This window comes from Oncorhynchus keta, chromosome 25 (assembly GCF_023373465.1).
Source record: "Oncorhynchus keta strain PuntledgeMale-10-30-2019 chromosome 25, Oket_V2, whole genome shotgun sequence".
Classification (NCBI taxonomy): Eukaryota; Metazoa; Chordata; class Actinopteri; order Salmoniformes; family Salmonidae; genus Oncorhynchus; species Oncorhynchus keta.
This window is the reverse complement of record NC_068445.1, coordinates 24,202,944-24,230,921: the sequence shown is the minus strand read 5'-3', so window position 1 is coordinate 24,230,921 and position 27,978 is coordinate 24,202,944. Positions and strand designations below refer to the sequence as shown.

The 27,978-nt window shown below is 45.1% G+C and overlaps 1 protein-coding gene across 1 annotated transcript; it reads left to right on the top strand.

The window, feature by feature from the left end:
* Positions 1-81: 81 nt before the first annotated feature.
* Positions 82-27,909, top strand: LOC118371621 (histone-lysine N-methyltransferase NSD3-like). Its single transcript, XM_052479942.1, is given in 25 exon segments — positions 82-388; positions 2,413-2,843; positions 2,846-3,517; positions 3,755-3,914; positions 4,475-4,629; positions 6,975-7,598; positions 7,712-7,856; positions 8,046-8,146; positions 8,288-8,333; positions 8,457-8,587; positions 8,668-8,793; positions 9,227-9,353; positions 9,766-9,969; positions 10,092-10,271; positions 11,095-11,241; positions 13,928-14,084; positions 14,356-14,558; positions 14,725-14,837; positions 16,895-17,041; positions 17,195-17,317; positions 17,648-17,764; positions 18,093-18,234; positions 19,225-19,331; positions 23,220-23,415; positions 23,526-27,909. Coding segments are annotated over 24 exon segments (4,779 nt in total). The 5' UTR covers positions 82-388; positions 2,413-2,456; the 3' UTR covers positions 23,795-27,909.
* The last annotated feature ends 69 nt before the right edge of the window (positions 27,910-27,978 follow it).

Here is a 27,978-nt window from a genome sequence, read left to right as displayed (position 1 = left end):
AACTACACATCCCGGTTTGCGCCTGGTTGTGTGACCCCCGCCAATCGGGAGCTTGTGATTTGGCGCTGAGCGAGACAGACAAGGCCCAAAGCAGGGTGCTTTTGTTACAGCTGAAGGAAGAGGGAGCCAGTAAAATGAAAATACATAAGGGGGCGAGATCATTCCCACCAAGATTCCGCAAAATACTAGGCCTTAGGTTCTACAGCAAATAGACAAGACATGGGGACCGAGCAGTGACCGTAAATTGCCCCTATTAATGAATTGCGTTAGAAACGGAGAGGCCTGCATTCTAATATTTTCCCAAGATTTTTTATTTTATCCCTTTTTGTAATTTGCACAAGGAAGCGCAGATATCTGGTGTATGTGTTTAGAATGGGACACGCTGAAGGTATTGACATTTTATTTTAATACATCTCGCGACTCTCACAGCATCTTTCGTTTTCCGTTCTCCTAATCTTTATCATTGATAAACAGCTTGCTGACATCCTAACTGCATTTAGCAAAGGTTTTCGCCGTGTGGATTTAGGTTTATATTTTAACATTTTCTTCAAACGAATGATGGAGGTGTTATCACGATAGACAATTTGATTTAAAGGGGCAAAGGCAGCCATATTGGCAACAATGTATAGCTTCCTTTGCCATCTTGTTTCTAGTCTTCCGCATCGTATTGAAATGTCACACAAGAGTAAACATTGCGGACGTGTCAGAATGCAAGAACATCGTCTCGTCTTTAGATACGTGTTTTTATATTGACACGATATTTCATTTGCCAGTGTTCATGAGAGCTAACTACGCTAGCTAGATAAAAACATCGCAGCAGAACAGTGCACAGCACGGCTGCTAATGATGTAGTTCAATCACTCAGTACAATGTAACAATATTTCAGTCTGTGTGCGCGTCGTTTTCTTCAATAAAGTGACCCCAGTGTTACAGTGTATCAACTCGTGTATACAAAGCTGGACTGCGTGATCTACATTACTTTATATTCTCATCCAGCAGTAGTAGCTGTGATACATATTAATGAGAATGAATTTCCCCTTATATCACCTTGTGAATGGCAATAAAGGCTGCTTAATCTCAATCAAATCAAGGTTTAGTCTACACCAAAAAAGGACACATTGATTAAAGGTTATGTTGTGCATGTAACAACGTTATGACACTTTATTTAACTGTTCAATTTCGGAATCAATGTATTATTACTGTAATTATCACTGTATTATCCCTGTACTTCTGTCTCACCCAGGGCATGGGAGCTTGGCCGTCTAGGCTATGCTTTCAAATCTAGAGCCGTTTGACTGAGTGAAATGTGTAGGGCCTGCCTACACATTAATAGTACATTTCATTTATTCATGATGGTTTGAGATCAAACAATATGATTTTTTTTAGAAGTGAAATTAAGGATTTCTCATATTTTGGCAGAGGCTAAAACAAAGGCATTTATTAGGTACACACAGTATATTTATACTCCTTGAACTGACCAGGAAAAACTCTGTGGCCTAAACTGTAGGCTATCACTCTGACTGTATAGGCAATCATAAGAGGGTTTTCCCTGATCAGGTCACAAGGTCAGAAAAACTACCATAAGTACAACAGCGGTTAACTTAAATAACCACAACATTGCCTACTACCGTGCAATCATTATGAGTCGTTCAGAACTGCTAATTGTGCCTGTGCTGTTTGAGTGATGAGTTGCATTCTTTGGCACTCAAAGGTTGGCTCTGATGTCTCCACTACTGGCAGGGATCTCTCATATTATACAGAAATTACACAGAGTGACTGTGGCCCCTGAGACTATGGCAGCCTAGCTCATTCAGACAGTGTTCCCCAAAACTTATATCTCATAGCGTGATGATCTTGATCTACACTTTTATTATTTTGGTAATCTATCTGTATGTGAACATTTACCAGTTGAGTATCAGGACACTAATAGTGTTTAAGATTAGGACACTAATAACAACTTTATAACATTAACGTTAATTAGAGATGGCCAGCCTTTAAAATGATGGGGGAAAGCAAAGCGTTCAGCAGACATATTTTTGTTCATTCAGTGCACACTGTGCAGGGAACTCTTAGGTCTTATTATGGGAAAGAGATTTCAAACATGAAAACATTTAGATCAGTTATATTATTCGATGCATCAAGAGAATATCGCACAAGTTCTCATCAGAACAGTCTGTGCCTTTCCTTACCAGTAGGATTAGATTAGATATATAGACAGTTCTGTTATCTCTTTATACTGTAAGTCACATTATTTCTCTACCTGGGATGATTGATAAACATTTCTTATCCTTGATTAAAAAAGATAGATGCACAGTAGTAGATCTGATTGTTCTTTCAGTCACATCCTTTCTAACATCATATTAACCCATATCAATATATCAAGCCCTCTCCTATGTGTCTGTCCTCTTCCAGGTCCAGCCAGAGAACAGGACAGTTAAGGATGCAGGAGCACAACAATGGATTTCTCCTTTTCTTTCATGCAAGGGATCATGGGAAATACAATTCAGCAACCCCCTCAGCTCATTGACTCAGCCAACATCCGTCAGGAGGGCGCCTACGACACCGGTAGCGATGAGGGCGGAGGCCCCTCCTACGACACTGCCCTGGAAGCAGAGTTCTCCTACCCGCCCTCGGCCTCCGAGGACATGCCCCCAGTCTCCAACGGTTACCCTCCTGGGTTGGGGCTGTACGAGCCCCAGGCCAAGTTCTCCATGTACCCCCAGTTTCCCAACGGCTCGGCCAACGGCTATGGGGCCATCCGGGGCTACGGAGAGCACTGCCTCATGCCTGGGGAAGGAACGGTCCTGAGGGCCCCTGTCCTCCAAGAGAGACCCTGCTCCCCTCTGTCTCCTCCTCCACCTTCACACCACCCACACCCCCACCTCCACCTCCATCACCCTCATTACCACCATCCTCATCACTACCACCCTCAACCTCACCCACATCCCTACCCTCACAGCCCTCTGCCCCTGCCCTCCCAACACCACCTCCCCCACCACCTCACCTCATGTCCCACGTTCTCCCCCCCCCTCCCCCGTTACTCTTGCCCTCCACCAGCCCTCCCCCCTCCCTGCTGGACAGCACCTCCTCCACACACCCCCCTCACACCCCCCCTGCTCCCTCCAGCGGGATCCTGAAGAAGACCAGCTCTCCAGAGATCAAACTGAAGATCATAAAGACGTACCAGAATGGGAGAGAGTTGTTTGAGTCTGCACTGTGTGGAGACCTGCTGCAGGAGTCCCAGGCCAGCGAGGACTCCCAGACCCACAGCAGACACGAGATGAAGAAGGAGAATAGGAAAAATACAGTCAGGCTGCTGGAGCAAGAAGAAGGGCAGGAGCAAGACCAGGAGCAGGAACAGGGGGAAACTATAGGGCAGGCCAGGGACATCCAGACCCAGCCACAGCCCCAGACCCACACCCAGGCCCAGACCCCCAGCCAGCCACGGGAGCTGCCTGTGGGGCAGACTGAGAAGCCACAGAAGACCCCCATCAAAGCAGAACCCAAGGCACCTAAGGCAAGTGTTGGTTTGCACCTTCTCTGTTGGTTGAGGTCATCCAGTGTGATTAATTCACTATTCAGTACTCGAAGAGTAACTGTTTCAGCAGTTTCAGACATCTGAAAATAAGGGATTAGTGGACGATTGCATACACCCATCTGATTCTTTTAAATCTACAGAAAGTGTCTTGGGGGTAGGGCATGACTGCCTGTTGTTAATTGAGTGTATGTGTTTTCCCTCCCTCCTGTACTGTAGGTCCAGAAGCAGTACCCTACAGTGATAACAGGTACAGGTTGCTATAAGAACCACGAGGTGGGGGACCTGGTGTGGGCCAAAGTGGGTACCTACCCCTGGTGGCCCTGCATGGTCTCCTGTGACCCCCAAATGAACATCCACACACGCATCAACACCCGAGGTGAACAAACACACACACACACACACACTGCTGTCATGGAGCATGTCATGGAGCATAAAATGTGTATACATTCTTTTCCAAATCAAAATAAAATCAAATTTCATTTGTCTCAAGCGCCAAATACAACAGTGAAATGCTTACTTACAAGCCCTGAACCAACAATGCAATTTTTAAGAAAAATACGTGTTAAGTAAAAAAATAGATAAGTAAAAGTAACATAATTAAAGAGCAGCAGTAAAATAACTATAGCGAGGCTATATACCTGGGGTACCGGTAAAGAGTCAATATGCAGGGGCACTGGTTAGTCGAGGTAATATGTGCATGTAGGTAGAGTTAAAGTGACTATGCATAGATAATAACAGAGAATAGCAGCAGCGTAAAGGCGCGCGGGGGGGCAATGCAAATAGTCTGGGTAGCCATTTGATTAGCTGTTCAGGAGTCTTATGGCTTGGGGGTAGAAGCTGTTGGACCTAGACTTGGCACTCCAGTACAGCACTTATAGACATGACTGTTTAAAAGCCTCTAACTGCTGTCTGCCTGTGTCCCTCCTGGCCCTCCAGGTCACAGAGAGTACCATGTGCAGTTCTTTGGCAGTGTGGCAGAGCGGGCCTGGGTCCATGAGAAGAGAGTGGTCATGTACCAGGGAGAACACCAGTTTGATGAGCTGCAGGCTGAGACTCTACGCAAGACCACCAAGACAGCAGAGAGACACAAGGTAGGGACACAGCACTGTATGGCCTGACAGTATACCCTCCTCATACTCTGGACACTGGTTTAAAGAGTAACTTTAATGAAGAAGGGGGAAAAAATGATGTTTTAGAATTAGTTATTGTTAAACATGTAAATTCTGGTCATCATTTTGACAGTAATATATTTTGGTCTTTTAGTAAATCTAGCTCTTTTTGCTCCTAGCGGTCCAACTCTACCATTGAAATCTTGATGTAGAGGCACTTGAGAAGGTGCCTCTCTTCAGGGGTCATCAACTAGATTCAACTGTGGGCCGATCTTTTCTTGAGCGGATAAAACATAATCATTTCAAACCTTGCTTGTATTTGTATAAGATCACATATATCTCTATGTGTGGTAATACTTTGGAACAAATTTCCAAAATAAAATCACTTGGAGCTGATTTGCTGGCGTTTTTACAGCAATAAAAATAAATAAATAAATATATTTCTTATAAATATATATATTTTTAGTTTTTGCTAAACAAACTTGCCAGTTGGGGAACCCTGCTCTATGTCATCTCAAGAGAGGGGTTCAGAATAAAATCCACTCCCTTCTAGATGTGCTGGGTGGTACCTACTCAAGGCTCATTATAATAGCAGGTGACAGGACATTATTTGGCAATGGTTTTGTTTTTAAGTGGAGTGTGTCAATCAATATACAGCGCATTCGGAAAGGATTCAGACCCCTTGACTTTTTCCACATTTTGTTACGTTACAGCCTTATTCTAACATGGGCTAAATAAATGTGTTTCCTCATCAATCTACACAAAATACCCCAAAGGTATATCCCAACAGGTTTTTAGAAATGTTTGTAAATGTATTAAAAATTAAAATCAGTACCTATGTACACAAGTATTCAGACCCTTTGCTGTGAGACTCAAAATTAAGCTCAGGTGCATCCTGTTTCCATTTATCATCCTTGAGATATTTCTACAACTTGATTGGAGTCCACCTGTGGTAAATTCAATTGATTGGACATGATTTGGAAAGGCACACACCTGTCTATATAAGGTTCCACGGTTGACAGTGCATGTCAGAGCAAAAACTAAGCCATGAGGTCGAAGAAATGGTCCGTAGTGCTCCGACACAAATCTGTGGAAGGGTAAAGTAAATAAAATCTGCAGCATTGAAGGACCCCAAGAACACAGTGGCCTCCATCATTCTTATATGGAAGAAGTTTGGAACCACCAAGACTCTTGGACACCTGGCCAAACTGAGCAATCGGGAGAATGGCATTGGTCAGGGAGGTGACCAAGAACCCGATGGTTACTTTGACAGAGCTCCAGAGTTCCTCTGTGGAGATGAGAGAACTGGGAGACTAGTCAGGATCGAAGGAAAGATGAAGTACAGAGAGATCCTTGTTGAAAATCTGCTCAAGATCACTTAGGACCTCAGACTGGGGCAAAGGTTCACCTTCCAACAGGTCAAGACCCTAAGCACACAGCCAAGACAACACAAGAGTGGCTTCGGGACAAGTCTCTGAATGTTCTTTAGTGGCCCAGCCAGAACGCGGACTTGTACCCAATCGAACATCTCTGGAGTGACCCTAGAAGAAGACTCAAGGCGGTAATCGCTGCCAAGGGTGCTTCAACAAAGTAAAGGGTAAAGGGTCTGAATACTTATGTAAATGTGATATTTCAGTTTATTTTTTATTTTTTTTAAATATGCTAACATTGAATAAAACCTGTTTTTGCTTTGTCATTATTGGTTATTGTGTGTAGATTGATAAGGGGAAAAACAATTTAATCCATTTTAGAATAAGGCTGTAACAACAAAATTTGGAAATAGGGTCTGAATACTTTCCGCAAGGCACATTTCCACATATGACCAAATTCAATGTTTTTGCTTACCGTTTAATAAACAAAAATACATAATTTGTCAAGATCGGTGTGGAAGAACTTGACTGGCCTGCACAGAGCTCTGACCTCAACATCATCGAGCACCTTTGGGATGAATTGGAACACCGACTGTGAGACAGGCCTAATCGTCCAACAGCAGTGCCTGACCTCACTTAAGCTCTTGTAACTGAATGGAAGAAAGTCCCCGCAGCAATGTTCCAACATCTAGTGGAAAGCCTTCAGAAGAGTGGAGGCTGTTATAGCAGAAAAGGGGGGGACCAACTCCATATTAAGGCCCATGATTTTGGAATGAGATGTTCGAAAGGCAGGTGTCCACATTCTTTTGGAAATGTAATGTAAGAAGAGTTGACTTTTAATCATTCTGATATGTAGTTGTTTTTTCCTACTAAACTTAGTTGAATGCACTGACTGGATAAGAGCATCTTCCAAATGATTGCAATGTAATGTAAATTGTATGTGTGTGTGTGTGTCAGCTGATGAAGCCCTTCCCCCAGAGAGAGCGTGCTCAGTGGGAGGTGGGCGTCGGCCATGCAGAGGACGCCTTCCTGATGACGCAGCAGGAACGCATCGACAACTATACCTTCATCTATGTCGACCCAGACCCCAACGCCCCCCCGCCCACCAAGAAGACCCCTGTCAGGGCTGCCAGCCGCACCCAAAGCTCCTCCAGCTCAACCAGTAAGAAAGAAGAAGGAGCAGTGACATCACCAGACCGGGTGGAGCCAGCCAGAAGACAGCCTCGTAGGCAGTGTAGTGTTCCTAATGCAGACAACCCAGCCGACCTCAAAATCCCTGAGGGAGAAAAGGACCAGAGCGGGGACCCTGGACAGCCCATCCCCCCAGCCCGGAAGACCCAGTCTGAAGCAGGGGGAACCCAGGAGTCCTGTGCCCCGGTACGGGCCTGGAAGACAGCTGCTGCCAGGAAGCTGCTGCCTCTCTCCATCACAATGAAGAAACTGAATGTAAAGATCACCAAGTGTGACCAAATGTGGCCTCTGCTACAGAGGAAGTCCCTGCCCTCACCACAGAGGGAGAGAGAGGTGGAGAGGGAGGAGGGAGAGGGCCGGCAGGCCGACCTGGGATCTTTTTCACCAGAGGTGGGTGCTCTCTATTTGTCTAGACATCCTAGTTGACAATGGTGTTAAAAGTTGTTGTCGCTCTAAACTGAATTGAAGCATTTATTTCTAAGTGGAGTTTTTTTTCTTCCCAGCAGGGCTGTAGAGTTAAGCCAGAACCCAGTCCAGAGGAAGAGGGTGATGAGGGAGAGGAGAGAAAGGTGAAGGAGGAGAAGAGAAGTGACCAGGAAGCAGCACAGCACATCTCATCTCCTGGGTCTCAGCACAGCACCCCACCAGGTACATAACACTTCTACAGCAGTGTTTGTGCATGCGTGTGTATGCACATGTGTTTGGACGTTTTCTGGGTCCTCTGGTGATGGCTGCTGGAATATGTAAATATTGTGTTTGTGTGAATATGTTCCCCAATATGTTCCCCACAGATCAGACCTTTAACCAGGTGTTTAACCAGGTGTCTCATTCCTGTAGGTTCTCAGGAGCGTAAGCAGCAGCGCAGGTCAGTGAGGAGCAGATCTGAGTCAGAGAAAGGCTGTGAGGCCGTTCCCAAGAAGAAGACCAAAAAGGAACAGGTACCAACCTGCTACTACCACCTACTGTTCTGTTCCCCTCTGTAGTGTTGCATGTTCTTTCACTCTGTTCTCTAGAGGAGGATTGCAATACAATATAAAGATTTTCAACATCCCTCTCTCGCTTTCTCTGTCTCCCTGCAGGCTGAGATGGCTCCTGAGACCACTCTGAGAACAGGCTCACAGAAAGGTAGACTCCAGCTCTGTCCTATGACTCTCTTTCCCATCCTGCTCTAAGCATACTGGCTTTGTTTAACTTGTTGGGGGAAGCAGTGTTGTGGAGGTGTGTGTTAACGTGTGGTATGGTGTGTAGGAGCCAGTGAGATCTCGGATGCCTGTAAGCCTCTGAAGAAACGCAGCAGAGCCTCCACAGACGTAGAGATGGCCTCCTCTCAGTACAGAGACACATCCGACTCTGACTCTAGAGGCCTCAACGATCCCCAGGTAAACAGACACACACACACAAACACACACACAGACAGATACACACACTCACTCACTCATGCTCTCTCTCTCCTATGTAGAGTCTGTTTGGGAAGAGTTTGGACAGCCCAGCAGCAGTAGATGCCGACGCGTCAGACAGCCAGTCAGTGGACTCCAGTCTGTCCAGACAAGGAAGCAGCACAGCTAAGAGAGACACTGTCTGCCAGGTAGGCCAAGAGAGACACTGTCTGCCAGGTAGGCCAAGAGAGACACTGTCTGCCAGGTAGGCCAAGAGAGACACTGTCTGCCAGGTAGGCCAAGAGAGACACTGTCTGCCAGGTAGGCCAAGAGAGACACTGTCTGCCAGGTAGGCCAAGAGAGACACTGTCTGCCAGGTAGGCCAAGAGGGACACTGTCTGCCGGGTAGGCCAAGAGAGACACTGTCTGCCAGGTAGGCCAAGAGGGACACTGTCTGCCGGGTAGGCCAAGAAGGACACTGTATGGCCGGTAGGCCAAGAGGTCTCCTGTCCCATCCCCTTGTCATATTGTCTGTCTGTCTTTCTTCCTACTTTTCTCTCTCTCTGCTCTCTGTCTTTTTAAATAGCTGATACAAAAAAAGGTTTTATACCCCATTGGTGATAACTCTTCCTCTGTGTGTAGATCTGTGAAGTGTATGGAGAGGGTCTGGTGTCGTGTGAGGGGGACTGCTGTCGGCTATTCCATCTGGAGTGCCTGGGCCTCACCTTCCTACCTGAGGGCACATTTACCTGTCTGGAATGTAGAAACGGTGAGACATGACACGATGTCACAACGTATACATTATGCATTTACATCCTAATCATTAATTGACCTGCACAACCATTAGACAAGTTCTCTTTGATTGCTCCTTTCATCTTTACAGTCTCATAATGGCTGAAATGATTATTAAAATTATTCCAAGACACATCCTTCTACTTTGTGAATGCTAATGAAGCTATGAGTGTGAGTGTGAACAGAGAAAATACTGCTCAAGCCCTGATTATGCAAATGACCCTACAGACAAATCTCTGTGTGATTTCAGCCCAGCAGCCAAGTGCAGACATTGAGAGTTTTCTCTGATGGAGGAATGAAAAGTCGACTGGAACTCACCTCTATCTCACCCCTTTGTCTCTGACACACACTCTCTCCCTCCCTCTCTTTGCCACCTCCCTCCTCTCTAGGCTCTCACTCGTGTTTCAGCTGTAAGACTGGGGTAGGGGAGGTGTTGCGCTGCTCTGTAGTTGGCTGCGGGCGATATTACCATGATGACTGTGTGCACAAACTCCCTGGTACTGTGGGGGGTGGTACGGGCGGGGGGTTCCACTGCCCCCAACATACCTGCACCACCTGCTGCCTGGAGAGAGACCTGCACCAAGCTGCCAAAGGTATGGGGCAGAACACTGGTCTAGATGAAGGAGAGGAACGGAAGCCACGTTAGGCTTTTAAAATGCTCTCTCAAATACTGTAGGTGTTAAAGTCTCTCCCTCCCTTCCTCCCCCCTCCCTAGGACATATGATGCGTTGTCTGCGCTGCCCGGTGGCGTACCACACAGGGGACAGCTGCGTTGCAGCGGGCAGTGTGGTCCTCACCCACCACATCATGATCTGCAGCAGCCATGGCATCACCAAGAGGAATGGCCTCCTCTCCTCACCCGTCAATGTGACCTGGTGCTTCCTCTGTGCCCGAGGTAAGATCTCTCTCACTTTAGACCTCCTGTAGGGGTACCCACCCTGACTCACTCACCTTTTTCTGTGTCCCAAATGGCATCCTATTCGCTATATAGTCCATTACTATTGACCAGGGCCCCTGACCCACTGTCTCTTTAAGGGAAGCTTCCAGATTCAGCCCCTCTGGAGGACAGCAGGGGGAGGGATGTTGCTTTGTCCTGCCCCTTAGGCAAGCGTTTGAGTGAATAGAGCCATAGCTACAACTTAACCAACTCCTTCTGTTCCTCTCAGAGTTAGCCAGAGCTTCCATTCATGTTGGTTCCTGTGATCATGGCCTGCCAATTGTGACCCTCTGTCTCTCTCTCTGAATCTGATCCCCTCTAATCTAGTCTTCTCTAATCATTCAACTCTATAACACTTTATTTATTCCCATAGAGATAATTGATGTGTGATGCTCTCGCTGAGACCACAGAGGCTTAGCTGAGCTCAGATACACCACCGCAGCAGCAGGAGGAGGAGAGTACTGGTCCACTGAGCTCTGTCTGTGTTTGGAAAAAATGTCATTGAGCCTTCACTTATGATGCATTTGCCTGTTTGTGAATGTAGTAGTGACATTTGTCCCCATGGTTACTAAAAGCAGTTGATTCTCAATTTCTTATAAGCGAAGTGCACTGTATATCTACAGTATTCTGTTTGGACGACTCTTTCATTTAACTTATTACTCAGTTTTTTTTCTCTCGTTTATGTGTTCTAACAGCGTATGTGTTCTTTCTTTCCTGTGGAATCATGGGTACTGTAGTCTGATTGCGGCTCACCCCATCTCTTCCTGTGTGTCTTGTGTAGGACTGTTAGTGCAGGACCTTACTGACATCATATTAAGTTCATATGCCTATAAGTCCCACTACCTTCTGACTGAGTCAAATCGTGCTGAGTTGAAATTACCTATGATTCCCTCTTCTTGGACAGCTACCAAAAAGAATATTGGGAAAGGTAACATAACTGTTTTACTCTCTGTTTTTCTCCCTTTTCCTACTGGTGCGTGTGTATGTGTGTTTTGAATGTGTCTAGACTTCCCACATTTGATTTGTTATTCCTCTTTATTGCTTGGTTCTGCCTCTAAAGTGTGAACAGACAATCTGCTGCTCTTAATGTTACAACAGGGCTTAAATAACCTGTCAGGGAGCCTAACATGCACCGGTTCAACAGGAACCACGTTAACAAAGTGTTACAGACATTAAGCTCGTCTCTGTGAAACGATGGAATGGGACACACAAACCCAAAATAGAATCTGTACAAGCAGACCATAGCACACTGTAACATAACATCATCCCATTTCATCATCATCATTGGGAAGGGTGATGACCTGTCTCACTGGGTTATTGTACGTCCTGTAAGGGGCTTGTTGCTGCTGAAGTCACAAACACAGTTATTTTACACCCTGTCTGTCTGAGGGCTTGTTGCTGCTGAAGTCACAAACACAGTTATTTTACACCCTGTCTGTCTGAGGGCTTGTTGCTGCTGAAGTCACAAACACAGTTATTTTACGCCCTGTCTGTGAGGGCTTATTGCTGCTGAAGTCACAAACACAGTTATTTTACGCCCTGTCTGTCTGAGGGCTTATTGCTGCTGAAGTCACAAACACAGTTATTTTACACCCTGTCTGTCTGAGCGCTTGTTGCTGCTGAAGTCACAAACACAGTTATTTTACACCCTGTCTGTCTGAGGGCTTATTGCTGCTGAAGTCACAAACAGTTATTTAACGCCCTGTCTGTGAGGGCTTATTGCTGCTGAAGTCACAAACACAGTTATTTTACGCCCTGTCTGTCTGAGGGCTTGTTGCTGCTGAAGTCACAAACATTTATTTAACGCCCTGTCTGTGAGGGCTTATTACTGCTGAAGTCACAAACACAGTTATTTTACACCCTGTCTGTCTGAGGGCTTGTTGCTGCTGAAGTCACAAACACAGTTATTTTACACCCTGTCTGTCTGAGGGCTTGTTGCTGCTGAAGTCACAAACACAGTTATTTTACGCCCTGTCTGTGAGGGCTTATTGCTGCTGAAGTCACAAACACAGTTATTTTACACCCTGTCTGTCTGAGGGCTTGTTGCTGCTGAAGTCACAAACACAGTTATTTTACGCCCTGTCTGTGAGGGCTTATTGCTGCTGAAGTCACAAACACAGTTATTTTACGCCCTGTCTGTCTGAGGGCTTGTTGCTGCTGAAGTCACATACAGTTATTTTACGCCCTGTCTGTCTGAGGGCTTGTTGCTGCTGAAGTCACAAACACAGTTATTTTACGCCCTGTCTGTCTGTGGGCTTGTTGCTGCTGAAGTCACAAACACAGTTATTTTACGCCCTGTCTGTCTGAGGGCTTATTGCTGCTGAAGTCACAAACACAGTTATTTTACATCCTGTCTGTCTGAGGGCTTGTTGCTGCTGAAGTCACAAACACAGTTATTTTACATCCTGTCTGTCTGAGGGCTTGTTGCTGCTGAAGTCACAAACACAGTTATTTTACATCCTGTCTGTCTGAGGGCTTGTTGCTGCTGAAGTCACAAACACAGTTATTTTACATCCTGTCTGTCTGAGGGCTTGTTGCTGCTGAAGGAACACAACCTCTTTGCTTTAGCACTTTGATCCTGTCTTCATCTAAAAGACTAAATCTAATGGAGTTATTTTGATGACTGCTAAGTTCTGTTTTTGAATGAAAATAATTGTCCCTCATTTATCTGCTGCTCTCACTTTACTGCGATCTGTCTTGGATGTTTGCTGTCTCATTTTGAGATATTGCTTTGTTAAGGAGTTAATTATTCCAATAAATATTGATTGTGATAGATTATAGCTCATAGCAGTTATACTATTCCTCACAAGCACATCAATTTGATGAAGAAATCAATGTTTGAATAAAATGCTGACAATCTTCCTTCTAGTTGACATATAATGTGATTATTACTCATCAACGATATTACCCATTTGACGTTTAAAACATTCACAACCACATGCGGTTTAAATGAGATTCCATCCAAGACTATGTGGAGTACAGTGGTGCAGGGAAGTGAAACATCCCCCTTTACAAGCAGGAGTGCATGGCAGCTTTGTGCCGTTCTGTTGTTTTGGTAATAGTTTGTTTGTGATTTATGGTTTATTTACAGATGTATTATTATCATGGGTGCTATAGCATGTGTTGTGATTGTACAATGGGCCTTGTACTCTAAACCTGCCTGTCAGACATTCCATTACACCATCAATGACTGACTGCTGAGGTAAAAGCAGAGAACCACAGCAATGTCAACACTGCTTTCGCTTATCAAAATGGTGTCCACAACAGCATAGTTTTCATCTACATAAAGCAATCTTTATTATATTGTGGGAGTTAGAATAATTTCTAACAATGTGACTCGTTTGGGAAAGACTCAAGAGATATCTATCCTTAGCCACTTCTCATACACATGAAACGAGCGGATGCAATGTCACAATGGCTCCACCTATTTCTCTGGATAACTATATTACTTACTTGGGCAAAGCATTGCTCACAGTGTAAAGTGAAGTGGTTGAATGACTGGCATGCCTAAGGATGAGGCTTAGAGTGTGGTGGCCCCTAGTGCCCAGGTGTGGAAGTACATTCCCTAACCCTGTGCTACTCTTTTCTCTCTCTACACATACACACACCTGCAGGAGAGAAGCTGCTGTGCTGTGCATTGTGCCCGGCGTCGTTCCACCCAGAGTGTTTGGAGATGGAGATGCCAGAGGGGGCGTGGTCCTGCAGGGAGTGTAGGGCAGGAAAGAAACCCCACTACAAACAGATCGTCTGGGTCAAACTGGGAAACTACAGGTTAGCAGCATGAGCTCTTCGACCTTCACCTCTCCCGAGTCCGTATGGGAGTTGCAGCGATGAGACAAAACTGTAACTACTAATTGGATACCATGAAATTGGGCAGAAAAAAGGGCAAAAAAATAAATTGGTATTGTCTCGCGGGCCAGATTGAAGTGCCCAGCGGGCTGTACTTTGCACCCCCACCCCACCACTCATAGCTAGCTGTAACTTCTGGACTGGTAACATTCTTTCCCGATGTTCCATGCTGTCCCCTGTCTGTCCCCATCAGGTGGTGGCCAGCGGAGATCTGTAACCCTCGCCTGGTGCCTCCCAACATCCAGACGCTCCGTCACGACATCGGAGAATTCCCCGTCTTCTTCTTTGGTTCCCATGACTACTACTGGATCAACCAGGGCCGTGTGTTCCCCTACGTGGAGAATGACAAAACCCCTGTCACTGGCCAAATCAACATCAACAAGACCTTCAAGAAAGGTGAGGCCACCTTGGCTCTGTAATCTGTGCCCTGTGCTACAATAGATTGGGAATCGTCAAGGGAAACTATGAAATGGACTATTGGTTCTTGAGTGAAATGATAATGCCTTGACCCTGAGTGTGTGAGACAGGCACAGTGTAATTCCATCCCTTCTGTGTGTGTCAGCTCTGGAGGAGGCTGCTCGCAGGTTCCAGGAGCTCAAGGCTCAGAGGGAGAGCAGGGAGGCCCTGGAGCAGGAACGCAACTCACGCAAACCCTCACCATACAAGTTCATCAAGGTAATATATCCAGTCATACTATATACACCCCAGTGGAGGCTGCTGAGGGGAGGACGGCTCATAATAATGGCTGGAACGGAGCAAATGGAATTGCATCAAACCATGTGTATGATCTATTTGATGTCATTCCTCTGATTCCGCTCCAGCCACAACCACGAGCTCGTCTTCCCCAATTAAGGTGCCACCAACCTCCTGTGATACACCCCTGCCCTACAAACACATCCCCTGCCCTACAAACACATCCCCTGCCCTACAAACACATCCCCTGCCCTACAAACACATCCACTGCCCTACAAACACATCCCCTGCCCTACAAACACATCCCCTGCCTTACAAACACATCCCCTGCCTTACAAACACATCCCCTGCCTTACAAACACATCCCCTGCCCTACAAACACATCCCCTGCCCTACAAACACATCCCCTGCCTTACAAACACATCCCCCTGCCTTACAAACACATCCCCTGCCTTACAAACACATCCCCTGCCTTACAAACACATCCCCTGCCTTACAAACACATCCCCCTGCCTTACAAACACATCCCCTGCCTTACAACACATCCCCTGCCTTACAAACACATCCCCTGCCCTACAAACACAGCCCCTGCCCTACAAACACATCCCCTGCCTTACAAACACATCCCCCCTACAAACACACAAACACATCCCCTGCCCTACAAACACATCCCCTGCCCTACAAACACATCCAAAAACACATCCCCTGCCCTACAAACACATCCCCTGCCCTACAAACACATCCCCTGCCTTACAAACACATCCCCTGCCCTACAAACACATCCCCTGCCCTAAAAAACACATCCCCTGCCCTACAAACACATCCCCTGCCTTACAAACACATCCCCTGCCTTACAAACACATCCCCTGCCTTACAAACACATCCCCTGCCTTACAAACACATCCCCTGCCTTACAAACACATCCCCTGCCTTACAAACACATCCCCTGCCTTACAAACACATCCCCCTGCCTTACAAACACATCCCCATGCCTTACAAACACATCCCCTGCCTTACAAACACATCCCCTGCCTTACAAACACATCCCTTGCCTTACAAACACATCCCCTGCCTTACAAACACATCCCCTGCCTTACAAACACATCCCCTGCCTTACAAACACATCCCCTGCCCTACAAACACATCCCCTGCCTTACAAACACATCCCCTGCCTTACAAACACATCCCCTGCCCTACAAACACATCCCCTGCCTTACAAACACATCCCCTGCCTTACAAACACATCCCCTGCCCTACAAACACATCCCCTGCCCTACAAACACATCCCCTGCCTTACAAACACATCCCCTGCCCTACAAACACATCCTCCCCTGCCCTACAAACACATCCCCTGCCCTACAAACACATCCCCTGCCCTACAAACACATCCCCTGCCTTACAAACACATCCCCTGCCCTACAAACACATCCCCTGCCCTACAAACACATCCCCTGTCCTACAAACACATACAAACACCCCTGCCTTACAAACACATCCCCTTACAAACACATACAAACACCCCTGCCTTACAAACACATCCCCTGCCCTACAAACACATACAAACACCCTGCCCTACAAACACATCCCCTGCCTTACAAACACATACAAACACATCCCCTGCCCTACAAACACATACAAACACATCCCCTGCCCTACAAACACATCCCCTGCCCTACAAACACATCCCCTGCCCTACAAACACATCCCCTGCCCTACAAACACATCCCCTACACTACAAACACATCCCCTGCCCTACAAACACATCCCCTGCCTTACAAACACATCCCCTGCCCTACAAACACATCCCCTGCCCTACAAACACATCCCCTGCCCTACAAACACATCCCCTGCCCTACAAACACATCCCCTGCCCTACAAACACATCCCCTGCCCTACAAACACATCCCCTGCCCTACAAACACATCCCCTGCCCTACAAATCTTCTGCCATATAAAGTCTTGCTTTGCAGAACAAAATGGATTGAGCTGAATGAGACCTCTTTATATCTCATTGTGACATTGTTGTCATGTCTCTCTCAGTCCAACAAGCCAGTGGGAAAGGTGCAGGTGCACATAGCCGACCTGTCAGAAATCCCACGATGCAACTGTAAACCCACAGACCAACACCCCTGCAGCCTGGACTCCCAATGTCTCAACCGCATGCTGCAGTATGAGTGTCACTCACAGGTGTGTGTGTGTGTGTGTGTGTGTGTGTGTGTGTGTGTGTGTGTGTGTGTGTGTGTGTGTGTGTGTGTGTGTGTGTGTGTGTGTGTGTGTGTTGGTGTTGGTGTGTGTGTGTTTGCGTGTGCAGCCCTATTCAACCCTGTTTTCCTGTCCTAGGTGTGTCCAGCAGGTGATAGCTGTGAGAACCAATGCTTCTCGAAGCGTCTGTACTCTGAGACAGAGGTCATTAAGACAGAGGGTTGCGGCTGGGGCCTCAAGACCAACCAGGCCCTCAGGAAGGTGAGTGAGGGCCACTGGGGTGGACGTAGTGTGGGACCTGGTTCTGTTTCTATCCCTAGACCCTAACCGTTTATGTGTCCTTTGAAATTGATTGGCATTAGCATCATTGTGAGGGTTCCACCTAGCCTGTCATATTTGATGTTTGAACCGATCCAAACCTTTCAGATCTGTGAACAGGCTGAGGGCTTAGGGACCGGGGCTAAAGACCAACATGGAACCGAGCCTGTGTATGTGTAGATCAGAGATGATTATTAATAACACCACAGGTGTGCTTTGTTGTAGGTATTGATGTGTATTGTGTTTTGTATGTGCTCTGTGCCTCTTCCGTAGGGAGATTTTGTGACAGAGTACGTGGGAGAGGTGATAGATTCAGAGGAGTGCCAGCAGCGAATCAAACGCGCTCATGAGAACCACGTGACCGACTTCTACATGCTCACTCTCACCAAGGTAATGACATTTTAGACTTTGTCCCAGTAGTCTGAAATGGGCTCCTTTAATTGACACCTTCACCTCATCACTGGTAATACATAGAATGTGTATGAATCTGTCTCTCTCGCTGTTCAGTAGTGTGCGTCTCTTGGCTGTGTGTGGGGGGGGTCTAACTGTGTGTGTGTGTGTGTGTGTGTGTGTGTGTGTGTGTGTGTGTGTGTGTGTGTGTGTGTGTGTGTGTGTGTGTGTGTGTGTGTGTGTGTGTGTGTGTGTGTGTGTGTGTGTGTGTGTGTGTGTGTGTGTGTGTGTGTGTGTGTGTGTGTGTGTGTGTGTGTGTGTGCTTCAGGACCGGGTGATAGATGCCGGGCCCAAAGGGAACTCCTCTCGCTTCATTAACCACAGCTGCAGCCCCAACTGTGAGACACAGAAATGGACTGTCAACGGAGACATACGCATAGGCCTCTTCACCCTGAGTGACATGGAGGCTGGTGAGGAGAGCAGCACACACACGTTCTGTATCTTTGTTGTTTGATCTCTCTGATCGATCTCCTGTCTCCTGCAGGCATTGAGCTGACGTTTAACTATAATCGTCTGTGTGTGTTCTGTAGGCACTGAGCTGACGTTTAACTATAATCGTCTGTGTGTGTTCTATAGGCACTGAGCTGACGTTTAACTATAATCGTCTGTGTGTGTTCTATAGGTATTGAGCTGACGTTTAACTATAATCGTCTGTGTGTGTTCTGTAGGCACTGAGCTGACGTTTAACTATAATCGTCTGTGTGTGTTCTGTAGGCACTGAGCTGACGTTTAACTATAATCGTCTGTGTGTGTTCTATAGGTATTGAGCTGACGTTTAACTATAATCGTCTGTGTGTGTTCTGTAGGCACTGAGCTGACGTTTAACTATAATCGTCTGTGTGTGTTCTATAGGTATTGAGCTGACGTTTAACTATAATCGTCTGTGTGTGTTCTGTAGGCACTGAGCTGACGTTTAACTATAATCGTCTGTGTGTGTTCTATAGGCATTGAGCTGACGTTTAACTATAATCGTCTGTGTGTGTTCTGTAGGCACTGAGCTGACGTTTAACTATAATCGTCTGTGTGTGTTCTGTAGGCACTGAGCTGACGTTTAACTATAATCGTCTGTGTGTGTTCTGTAGGCACTGAGCTGACGTTTAACTATAATCGTCTGTGTGTGTTCTATAGGCATTGAGCTGACGTTTAACTATAATCGTCTGTGTGTGTTCTATAGGTATTGAGCTGACGTTTAACTATAATCGTCTGTGTGTGTTCTGTAGGCACTGAGCTGACGTTTAACTATAATCGTCTGTGTGTGTTCTATAGGTATTGAGCTGACGTTTAACTATAATCGTCTGTGTGTGTTCTGTAGGCACTGAGCTGACGTTTAACTATAATCGTCTGTGTGTTCTGTAGGCATTGAGCTGACGTTTAACTATAATCGTCTGTGTGTTCTGTAGGCACTGAGCTGACGTTTAACTATAATCTGGACCTTATGGGTAACAGAAGGTCGTCGTGCCACTGTGGTGCTGAGAACTGCTCTGGCTTCCTGGGGGTGCGGCCTACGGTACGAGACGCACCCACATTCTCATTATGACTGCATCATGTAGGAATCAAGTAACATGTTACTGATGTCTCACCTCAGCAGATCCCTTCTGTCCATGGTTTGTCTGCCATGTTGTCGAAATCAAATAAAATCTTATTGGTCACATACACATGGTTAGCAGATGTTAATGCGAGTGTAGTGAAATGCTTGTGCTTCTAGTTCCGACAGTTCAGTAATATTTAACAAGTAATCTAACAAATTCACAACGACTACGTTATACACACAAATGTAAAGGGATGAATAAGAATGTACATATAAATAAATGGATGAGCGATGGCTGTGCGGCATAGGCAAGATGCAGTAGAGGGTATAGAGTACAGTATATACAGTGGGGCAAAAAAGTATTTAGTCAGCCACCAATTGTGCAAGTTCTCCCACTTAAAAAGATGAGCGAGGCCTGTAATTTTCATTATAGGTACACTTCAACTATGACAGACAAAATGAGAAAAAAAAATCCAGAAAATCACATTGTGGGATTTTTAATTAATTTATTTGCAAATTATGGTGGAAAATAAGTATTTGGTCACCTACAAACAAGCAAGATTTCTGGCTCTCACAGACCTAACTTCTTCTTTAAGAGGCTCCTCTGTCCTCCACTCATTACCTGTATTAATGGCACCTGTTTGAACTTGTTATCAGTATAAAAGACACCTGTCCACAATCTCAAACAGTCACACTCCAAACTCCACTATGGCCAAGACCAAAGAGCTGTCAAAGGACACCAGAAACAAAATTGTAGACCTGCACCAGGCTGGGAAGACTGAATCTGCAATAGGTAAGCAGCTTGGTTTGAAGAAATCAACTGTGGGAGCAATTATTAGGAAATGGAAGACATACAAGACCACTGATAATCTCCCTCGATCTGGGGCTCCATGCAAAATCTCACCCCGTGGGGTCAAAATGATCACAAGAACGGTGAGCAAAAATCCCAGAACCACACCGGGGGACCTAGTGAATGACCTGCAGAGAGCCAGGACCAAAGTAACAAAGCCTACCATCAGTAACACACTACGCCGCCAGGGACTCAAATCCTGCAGTGCCAGACGTGTCCCCCTGCTTAAGCCAGTACATGTCCAGGACCATCTAAATTTTGCTAGAGAGCATTTGGATGACCCAGAAGAAGATTGGGAGAATGTCATATTATTATTATTATTATATGGTCAGATGAAACCAAAATGTAACTTTTTGGTAAAAACTCAACTCGTTTTGTTTGGAGGACAAAGAATGCTGAGTTGCATCCAAAGAACACCATACCTACTGTGAAGCTTGGGGGTGGAAACATCATGCTTTGGGGCTGTTTTTCTGCAAAGGAACCAGGATGACTGATCCGTGTAATGGAAAGAATGAATGGGGCCATGTATCGTGAGATTTTGAGTGGAAACCTCCTTCCATCCGCAAGGGCATTGAAGATGAAACGTGGCTGGGTCTTTCAGCATGACAATGATCCCAAACACACCGCCCGGGCAACGAAGGAGTGGCTTTGTAAGAAGCATTTCAAGGTCCTGGAGTGGCCTAGCTAGTCTCCAGATCTCAACCCCATAGAAAATCTTTGGAGGGAGTTGAAAGTCCATGTTGCCCAGCAACAGCCCCAAAACATCAATGCTCTAGAGGAGATCTGCATGGAGGAATGGGCCAAAATACCAGCAACAGTGTGTGAAAACCTTGTGAAGACTTACAGAAAATGTTTGACCTCTGTCATTGCCAATAAAGGGTATATAACAAAGTAAATCAAATCAAATCACAAAGTATTGAGAAACTTTTGTTATTGACCAAATACTTATTTTCCACCATAATTTGCAAATAAATTCATTAAAAATCCTACAATGTGATTTTCTGGATTTTTTTCCCTCATTTTGTCTGTCATAGTTGAAGTGTACCTATGATGACAATTACAGGCCTCTCATCTTTTTAAGTGGGAGAACTTGCACAATTGGTGGCTGACTAAATACTTTTTTGCCCCACTGTACATATGAAGTGAGTAATGTAGGATGTAAACATTATTAAAGTGGCTATATTTAAAGTGACTAGTGATATATTTATTAAATCCGTTTTTTTAAAGTGGCCAGAGATTTGAGTCTGTCTGTATGTTGGCAGGAGCCTCTCAATGTTAGTGATGGCTGTTTAACAGTCTGATGGCCTTGAGATCGAAGCTGTGTTTCAGTCTCTTGGTCCCTGCTTTGATGCACCTGTACTGACCTCGCCTTCTGGATGATAGCTGGGTGAACAGGCAGTGGCTCGGGTGGTTGTTGTCCTTGATGATCCTTTTGGCCTTCCTGTGACATCGGGTGCTGTAGATAGTTTGCCCCCAGTGATGCATTGTGCAGACCGCACTACCCTCTGGAGAGCCTTGCTGTTGAGGGCGGTGCAGTTGCCATACCAGGCGGTGATACAGCCAGACAGGATGTTCTCGATTGTGCATCTGTAAAAGTTTGTCAGTGTTTTGGGTGACAAGCAACATTTTTTTAGCCTTCTGAGGTTGAAGAGGCGCTGTTGCGCCTTCTTCACCACACTGTCTGTGTGGGTGCACCATTTCAGATTGTCTGTGATGTGTGCGCCCAGGAACTTAAAACTTTCCACCTTCTCCACTACTGTGCCATCAATGTGGATAGGGTGGTACTCCCTCTGCTGTTTCCTGAAGTCCACGAACAAAACAAAGGAGATGATGACGTTGAGTGAGAAGTTATTTTCCTGACACCACACTCTGAGGGCCCTCACCTCCTCCCTGTAGGCCGTCTCGTCGTTGTTGGTAATCAAGCCTACCACTGTAGTGTCGTCTGCAAACTTGATGATTGAGTTGGAGGCGTGCATAGCCATGCAGTAGTGGGTGAACAGGGAGTACAGGAGAGGGCTCAGAACGTACCCTTGTGCGGCACCAGTGTTGAGGATCAGCGGGGTGGAGATGTTGTTTCCTACTTTCACCACCTGGGGGGCGGCCCGTCAGAAAGTCCAGGACCCAGTTGCATAGGGCGGGGTCGAGACCAGGGTCTCGAGCTTAATGATGAGTTTGGAGGGTACTATGGTGTTAAATGCTGAGCTGTAGTCCAGCATTTTTACATAGGTATTCCCCTTGTCTAGAAGGGATTGTGCCGTGTGGTGGCGATTGTGTCGTCTGTTGACCTATTGGGGCGGTAAGCAATTTGGAGTGGGTCTAGGGTATCAGGTAAAGTAGAGGTGATGTGGTCCTTGACTAGTCTCTCAAAGCTATTTATGATGACATAAGTGAGTGCTACGGGCGATAGTAATTTAGTTCAGTTACCTTAGCTTTCTTGGGAACAAGAACAATGGTAGTCATCTTGAGGACAGCAGACTGGGATAGGGAGCGATTGAATATGTCCATAAACACACCAGCCAGATGGTCTGCGCATGCTCTGAGAACGTGGCTAGGGATGCCGTCTGGGCCAACAGCCTTGCAAGGGACAACACGCTTAATTGTTTTACTCACGTTGGCCATGGAGAAGGAGAGCCCACGGGCTTTGGTAGCGGGCCGTGTCAGTGGCACTGTATTGTCTTCAAAGCGAGTAAAGAAGTTGTTTCATTTGTCTGGGAGCAAGACGTCGATGTCCGCGACGGGGCTGGTTTTCTTTTTGTAATTCGTGATTGACTGTCGACCCTGCCACATATGTCTCGTGTTTGAGCCGTCGCAATTCAACGGCTCAGACACAAGATGTATGTGGCAGGGTCTACATTCAATCACGGAGAACATCTAAAGTGTTATTCTGGTGATATAAAAGCTGGCCTAACAGGGCTGATAACTCCTCTCTCTCTCTCTCCGCTTTAACTAGGTACATTTTCAGAATGTCCCCGCTGAGCAGATTGTTAAACATCGTTGTTTTTCTGTCTGTCCATCAGAGTGCAGTGGTGGAGGAGAAGGCGAGGAACGCTAAACTGAAGCCCAAGAAGCGTAAGCTGCGACCGGAGGGAAAACACACACATGAGTACATCTGTTTCTGCTGTGGAGAGGGAGGAGAGCTGGTCATGTGTGACAAGAAGGACTGTCCTAAAGCTTACCACCTGCTGTGTCTCAACCTCACCAAACCTCCATATGGTACGCACTGTCTGTCTGTCTGTGTCTGTCTGTGTCTGTCTGTCTGTGTCTGTCTGTGTCTGTCTCTCTGTCTGTAAATCAGTAGTAACCTTTTCTCTGTGTATGTTTAGGCCGTTGGGAGTGCCCGTGGCATGACTGCAGTGTGTGTGGTGTCCCAGCCTCATCCCTCTGTGACTTCTGCCCTCGCTCCTTCTGCCGGGATCATGAGGGGGGGGCTCTCAGCCCCTCTACCCTAGAGGGCCGCCCCTGCTGCTCCAACCACAACCCTCTCAGTCCCCTGGGCCCCAACACCAACCCTGCACACACTCACACACACCCCCCTGGCACGGTCAGCGTCAAAGAGGAGCCACAGGACCCTGAGGAGGAGCACAGCCAGTAGGACTGAGAGTGAAGCTATCTCAAATAGCACCCTAATTCCTATATAGTGCACTAGAAATGTAGCACTATACCTTTATGGAATAGGGTGTGATTAGAGATGTGCCCTCAGGTGAGAGAGACCAGAATTGCAGCCACCAGTTACACTTGAGATTCTCATGGGCTGGTGTGAGCGGTGAGAGTTGTTCTATACCAGAGATCGGAGCAGAGCTCCTCTGTGTCTAAGGATAGTGGGAGTGGAGGAGAGGGCAAGGGGAGATGGAGAGGTGTGCCCATAGCCCTGCCTTTCTCTCCGGCCACTGACATCACCCCAAACACCCAGTGTTTCAGTTTCAACACTTCATGATTCTGTAATTTCTAGAGGCGTGGAAACTCTGTTAGTGTTCTTATGTTCTTGGTTAATCAGCACTTTGAATAACTCAGTGAGGGGGAAGAAGAGGGGGTGTAAACCTCCCTCCATCATGCTGCTTTTCTCTTTGTTTACTTCCTGTGAGCTGGGGTTGCTTGGCGCCCGTTGCCAGAGGCCAGGTGCCGTTTCACGCCCATAGAAGGCTTTGCTGTGTGTTGATGAGACAGCAGAGCCAGGCCCAACACTCCTCTGCAACCCTCAACACTCCAAACATGATCTATTATCTCTATCTAGCTCTCCTTTCACAACGAAAAGAAAAACAGATTTGTGCAATTTTCAGGACTACACACTACATTCCGACATTCCTTATACCGGTTTTTGATATACTTATGAGTATAGATGAATATAAATATATATATATATATATATGTATGTTTGTTAATGTTTACAGACAGATTATCTCACTTCATCTCTGTGAGTGGTGTATTATTGTTTGTTAGGTGTTTAGCAATGCGCAGATCTCCTTGTTAATATAGTCCTTCTAATAAGGTGAATTATAATGGCTTATAGTGTAATGGTATGACATCACATCATCATTACATGTAAGTTCCATTCGCAAGTTCCCCAGTCTCACTCTCTATTGTGTACATAATTGGCTCCTATTGTAAACCCCAGAATAAGAGGGGAGACATCAGTGTTATCCACAGACCCCTTCACTGTATATCTATGGAAACAGAAATAGAAAGGCCGTTTTGGAGAGGAAGTTGCATTTCATTAAAATTGAGAGGTTGAGCAGCTTACGTTTGGTAATGATTTCCTCCAAAGTGAGTATTGTACAGATATGGTCCCAGTCTGTTTGTACACAGTACTGCAGCCCACCTAGAGGGACTCTTATTTCCCATACACTGACCTGACAGATAGGTAGCTGTTCATTGGCCCTGTGTGCAGTAATGTAAGTGATGGTGTGTGTACTGTACTGTGCACTCAAATGTTTTGTTTTAAATTGTTCTGCTAAACCTTTTTAAAGCACTTTCACCATTTATTGCTACATACTTTAGGTACGTCATAACATACATGTATATAGTAGAACATATGACATTGTACATGCTTGAAATGGATACCTCTTTTCTGTAGTAATGTTGGAATTTTAAACTGTATTGTAATTTCTGCTAAAAGGTCCAACGACATGATCCAAATATCTTTGAGAGACTGAAAACGTTCTCTGACACAAGTTACTGCCGACAACACTTTCTATTCTTTGCCCTAGTAGAACGACTAACGCCCTCATCTTAATTCAAGGTGTTCAAGTACATTCAGTGGGTATTTATTTTCACTTTTTGTATGACTGTGTGCATCACCACAAATTGGTTTTGTATAAACATTAAGTTAAACTTCAGTACAATGAAAAGATCATATTCTACAAACATATACATGTATTATGTAAAGTGTTTTTAATCTCTCATCCTCCTATGACAGATTTTTATAATTATATCACACCCTTTTTATACTAGTTGATTTATGTATCAAAAACACCTATTGGAAAATCGCTCCCTCCCAAAGTATTAAGTAACATATACTATGAAGCAATAGGGAGCTTTACAATTGATGATTCTGTGTGTAGTTGTCTAATACATTTAACATGTTTTCTATTAGTGTAATGATTCCACAATGTTTAACAGCTGCTCATATGCCAGGCTGGCTGTGTTGTGACTCACTTTACTGATGTTGAAGCAGTTAAAAGCAAGTGAAAATTGTGATGTGAAGTAACCAAGCACTTCATTCAGCCTAAACTCGCATTATCATGATAAAATTACAAGATTAGTCTGCTAATCTTGTCTGAGCCTGTGCTTTTCTCTTCTCTGGTATGTTACCGACTGATTATGATTATGCCTGTAAAACGATAGCTCACCCATAAAGTTTGTCAAACATTTCTATACCTCTGTTGAGTGTCAAGCTGTCCACATTCAACGTCTGTCTTAACAAAATATAAATTAGATTGTGCCAATATCTTCTATTCATTTCGAATTGAAGCATGCTGTTTACTCCTAATGCATAAACCAGGTTAAACTCAACAGAATGGAATATGGACTCAGTTAGATTTAAGTAGAAGTATGGAAACGTCTATCAAATTAGATTTTAGGGTAAACTAACACTTTAATAGACATACTGCTCTCAAACCTGCCAAATTATCGTTTTTTTTCAGATAGGTACTGGTCCACACAGCTCAGTATGGGGTGCATCAATGCACTTTTCCATATTTTTTAACAAACTTTTAAAACTTGAAATATATTTCTTTCTTTACATTCTTTATTTTTGTATTTGTTCATGTTTTGTACTACAGTGCAATGTGTTCAAGAACTTCATGAGTGTTTTACTGATAACTGATTTGACATGGTAGATGATAGATATTCGGCCTTTTCATTCTGAGACTAATTTCAGATCCTGTACAGGAGTCACTAGTCTAACCTTCTCTAACCGTCACTAAGTGAACATGTCAACCAGACCATTGTACACTCACCCCAACACACACCAGCAATTTATGTAGAACTGTATCATTCATTTTCACCCAAGACTATTGAAGCACCCCTTCCATTCTGAAAGAAGTGCAAATCTGTTCGGAATCTGTTCTTTGATCTGTTGAGGATATCTTTTGTATGCATCTTTGAAGCTACTTCATGTTAAAAACAACCACATGTTAATGCTCTTTTATGTCATTGCATTGTCTTTTTATCCTCTTGGTATCGCACAGAGATTATCAAGGCCAAACCAAATAACCCTTATTTTTTGCACCTCCTTTTGAACTTACTCACTTTATGCCAGTTGAACTTGAACACCTGTACAATGCAGTATAGTCTGAGTGTGTGTTGCAGGTTGTCATTCTGTTTATCACCGACATTATCGATTTGACCCATGTTTATACATGATCATATAGTGGCCATACTTTAGGAAAGACAGTTGGTTCTCACTGAAAGGGATGTCAGACAGTAGGGTTACGAAGATTAAGATTATCAAAGTATTATCTTCCTACACAGACTTTGAAAGTGGCCCTCTCTGAGTCATATGTTTCTGTTCTACACCTTTCAGTTATTGTTTATTTTGTGCAATACTAGTTGTTATTTCTGTCATTACATGTGATTGACATGCTCTCCCAGATATTAGGAGGAACAGTGATTTCAGAGGAACTCATTTCACCACAGTCATGTAGTGAAAGTACTCTGGTGAATCTGCTGGGGTTGTACCCAAAGCCATATATTTTAGAGAGTTGGTCCAACTTTTAAAATATTTATTATTGTTCTAATTCTAGACATTCAGTTACATAGCATTGTTTATGGCTGCCATAGAATATTGTTGTGTCATGTAAAATGCATCATAATTCAGAAACCTCAGTGTCCCAACTCCTAAATATATGGCTCTGGTCGTACCCATCTCTCGATGTTGCTTCAATGACAAATTGGATGAACAAAAAGTGACCATATTATTTTACTGTTCAGCAGCCTGTGTTATATTGCATAATGTTAAGACTTGTACATAGATTGCATTGAACTTGCATAGGATCATGTTACTGTGGCGTGCTATTGCCTGTAAAATGTTGCTTCTAAATGTGTGTGACTGTGAGGATGACACTCTTTTTGTACATGACTGTCTTTTTATTTCAAACTATTGATTCTGTCTTTTCATTCTAAATGAGGTTGTGAGGTTGAGTTGGAGCTGAGGAGTTCAGACATGCCTGAAGTTTGACTTAAATAAAGCTGTACTGTGTCTCAGTGGAACTCATTTGTCTTCATGGGAAATAAAATATCATACTTTCAATTGCCAGATGAAAATCATTTGTAGTAATT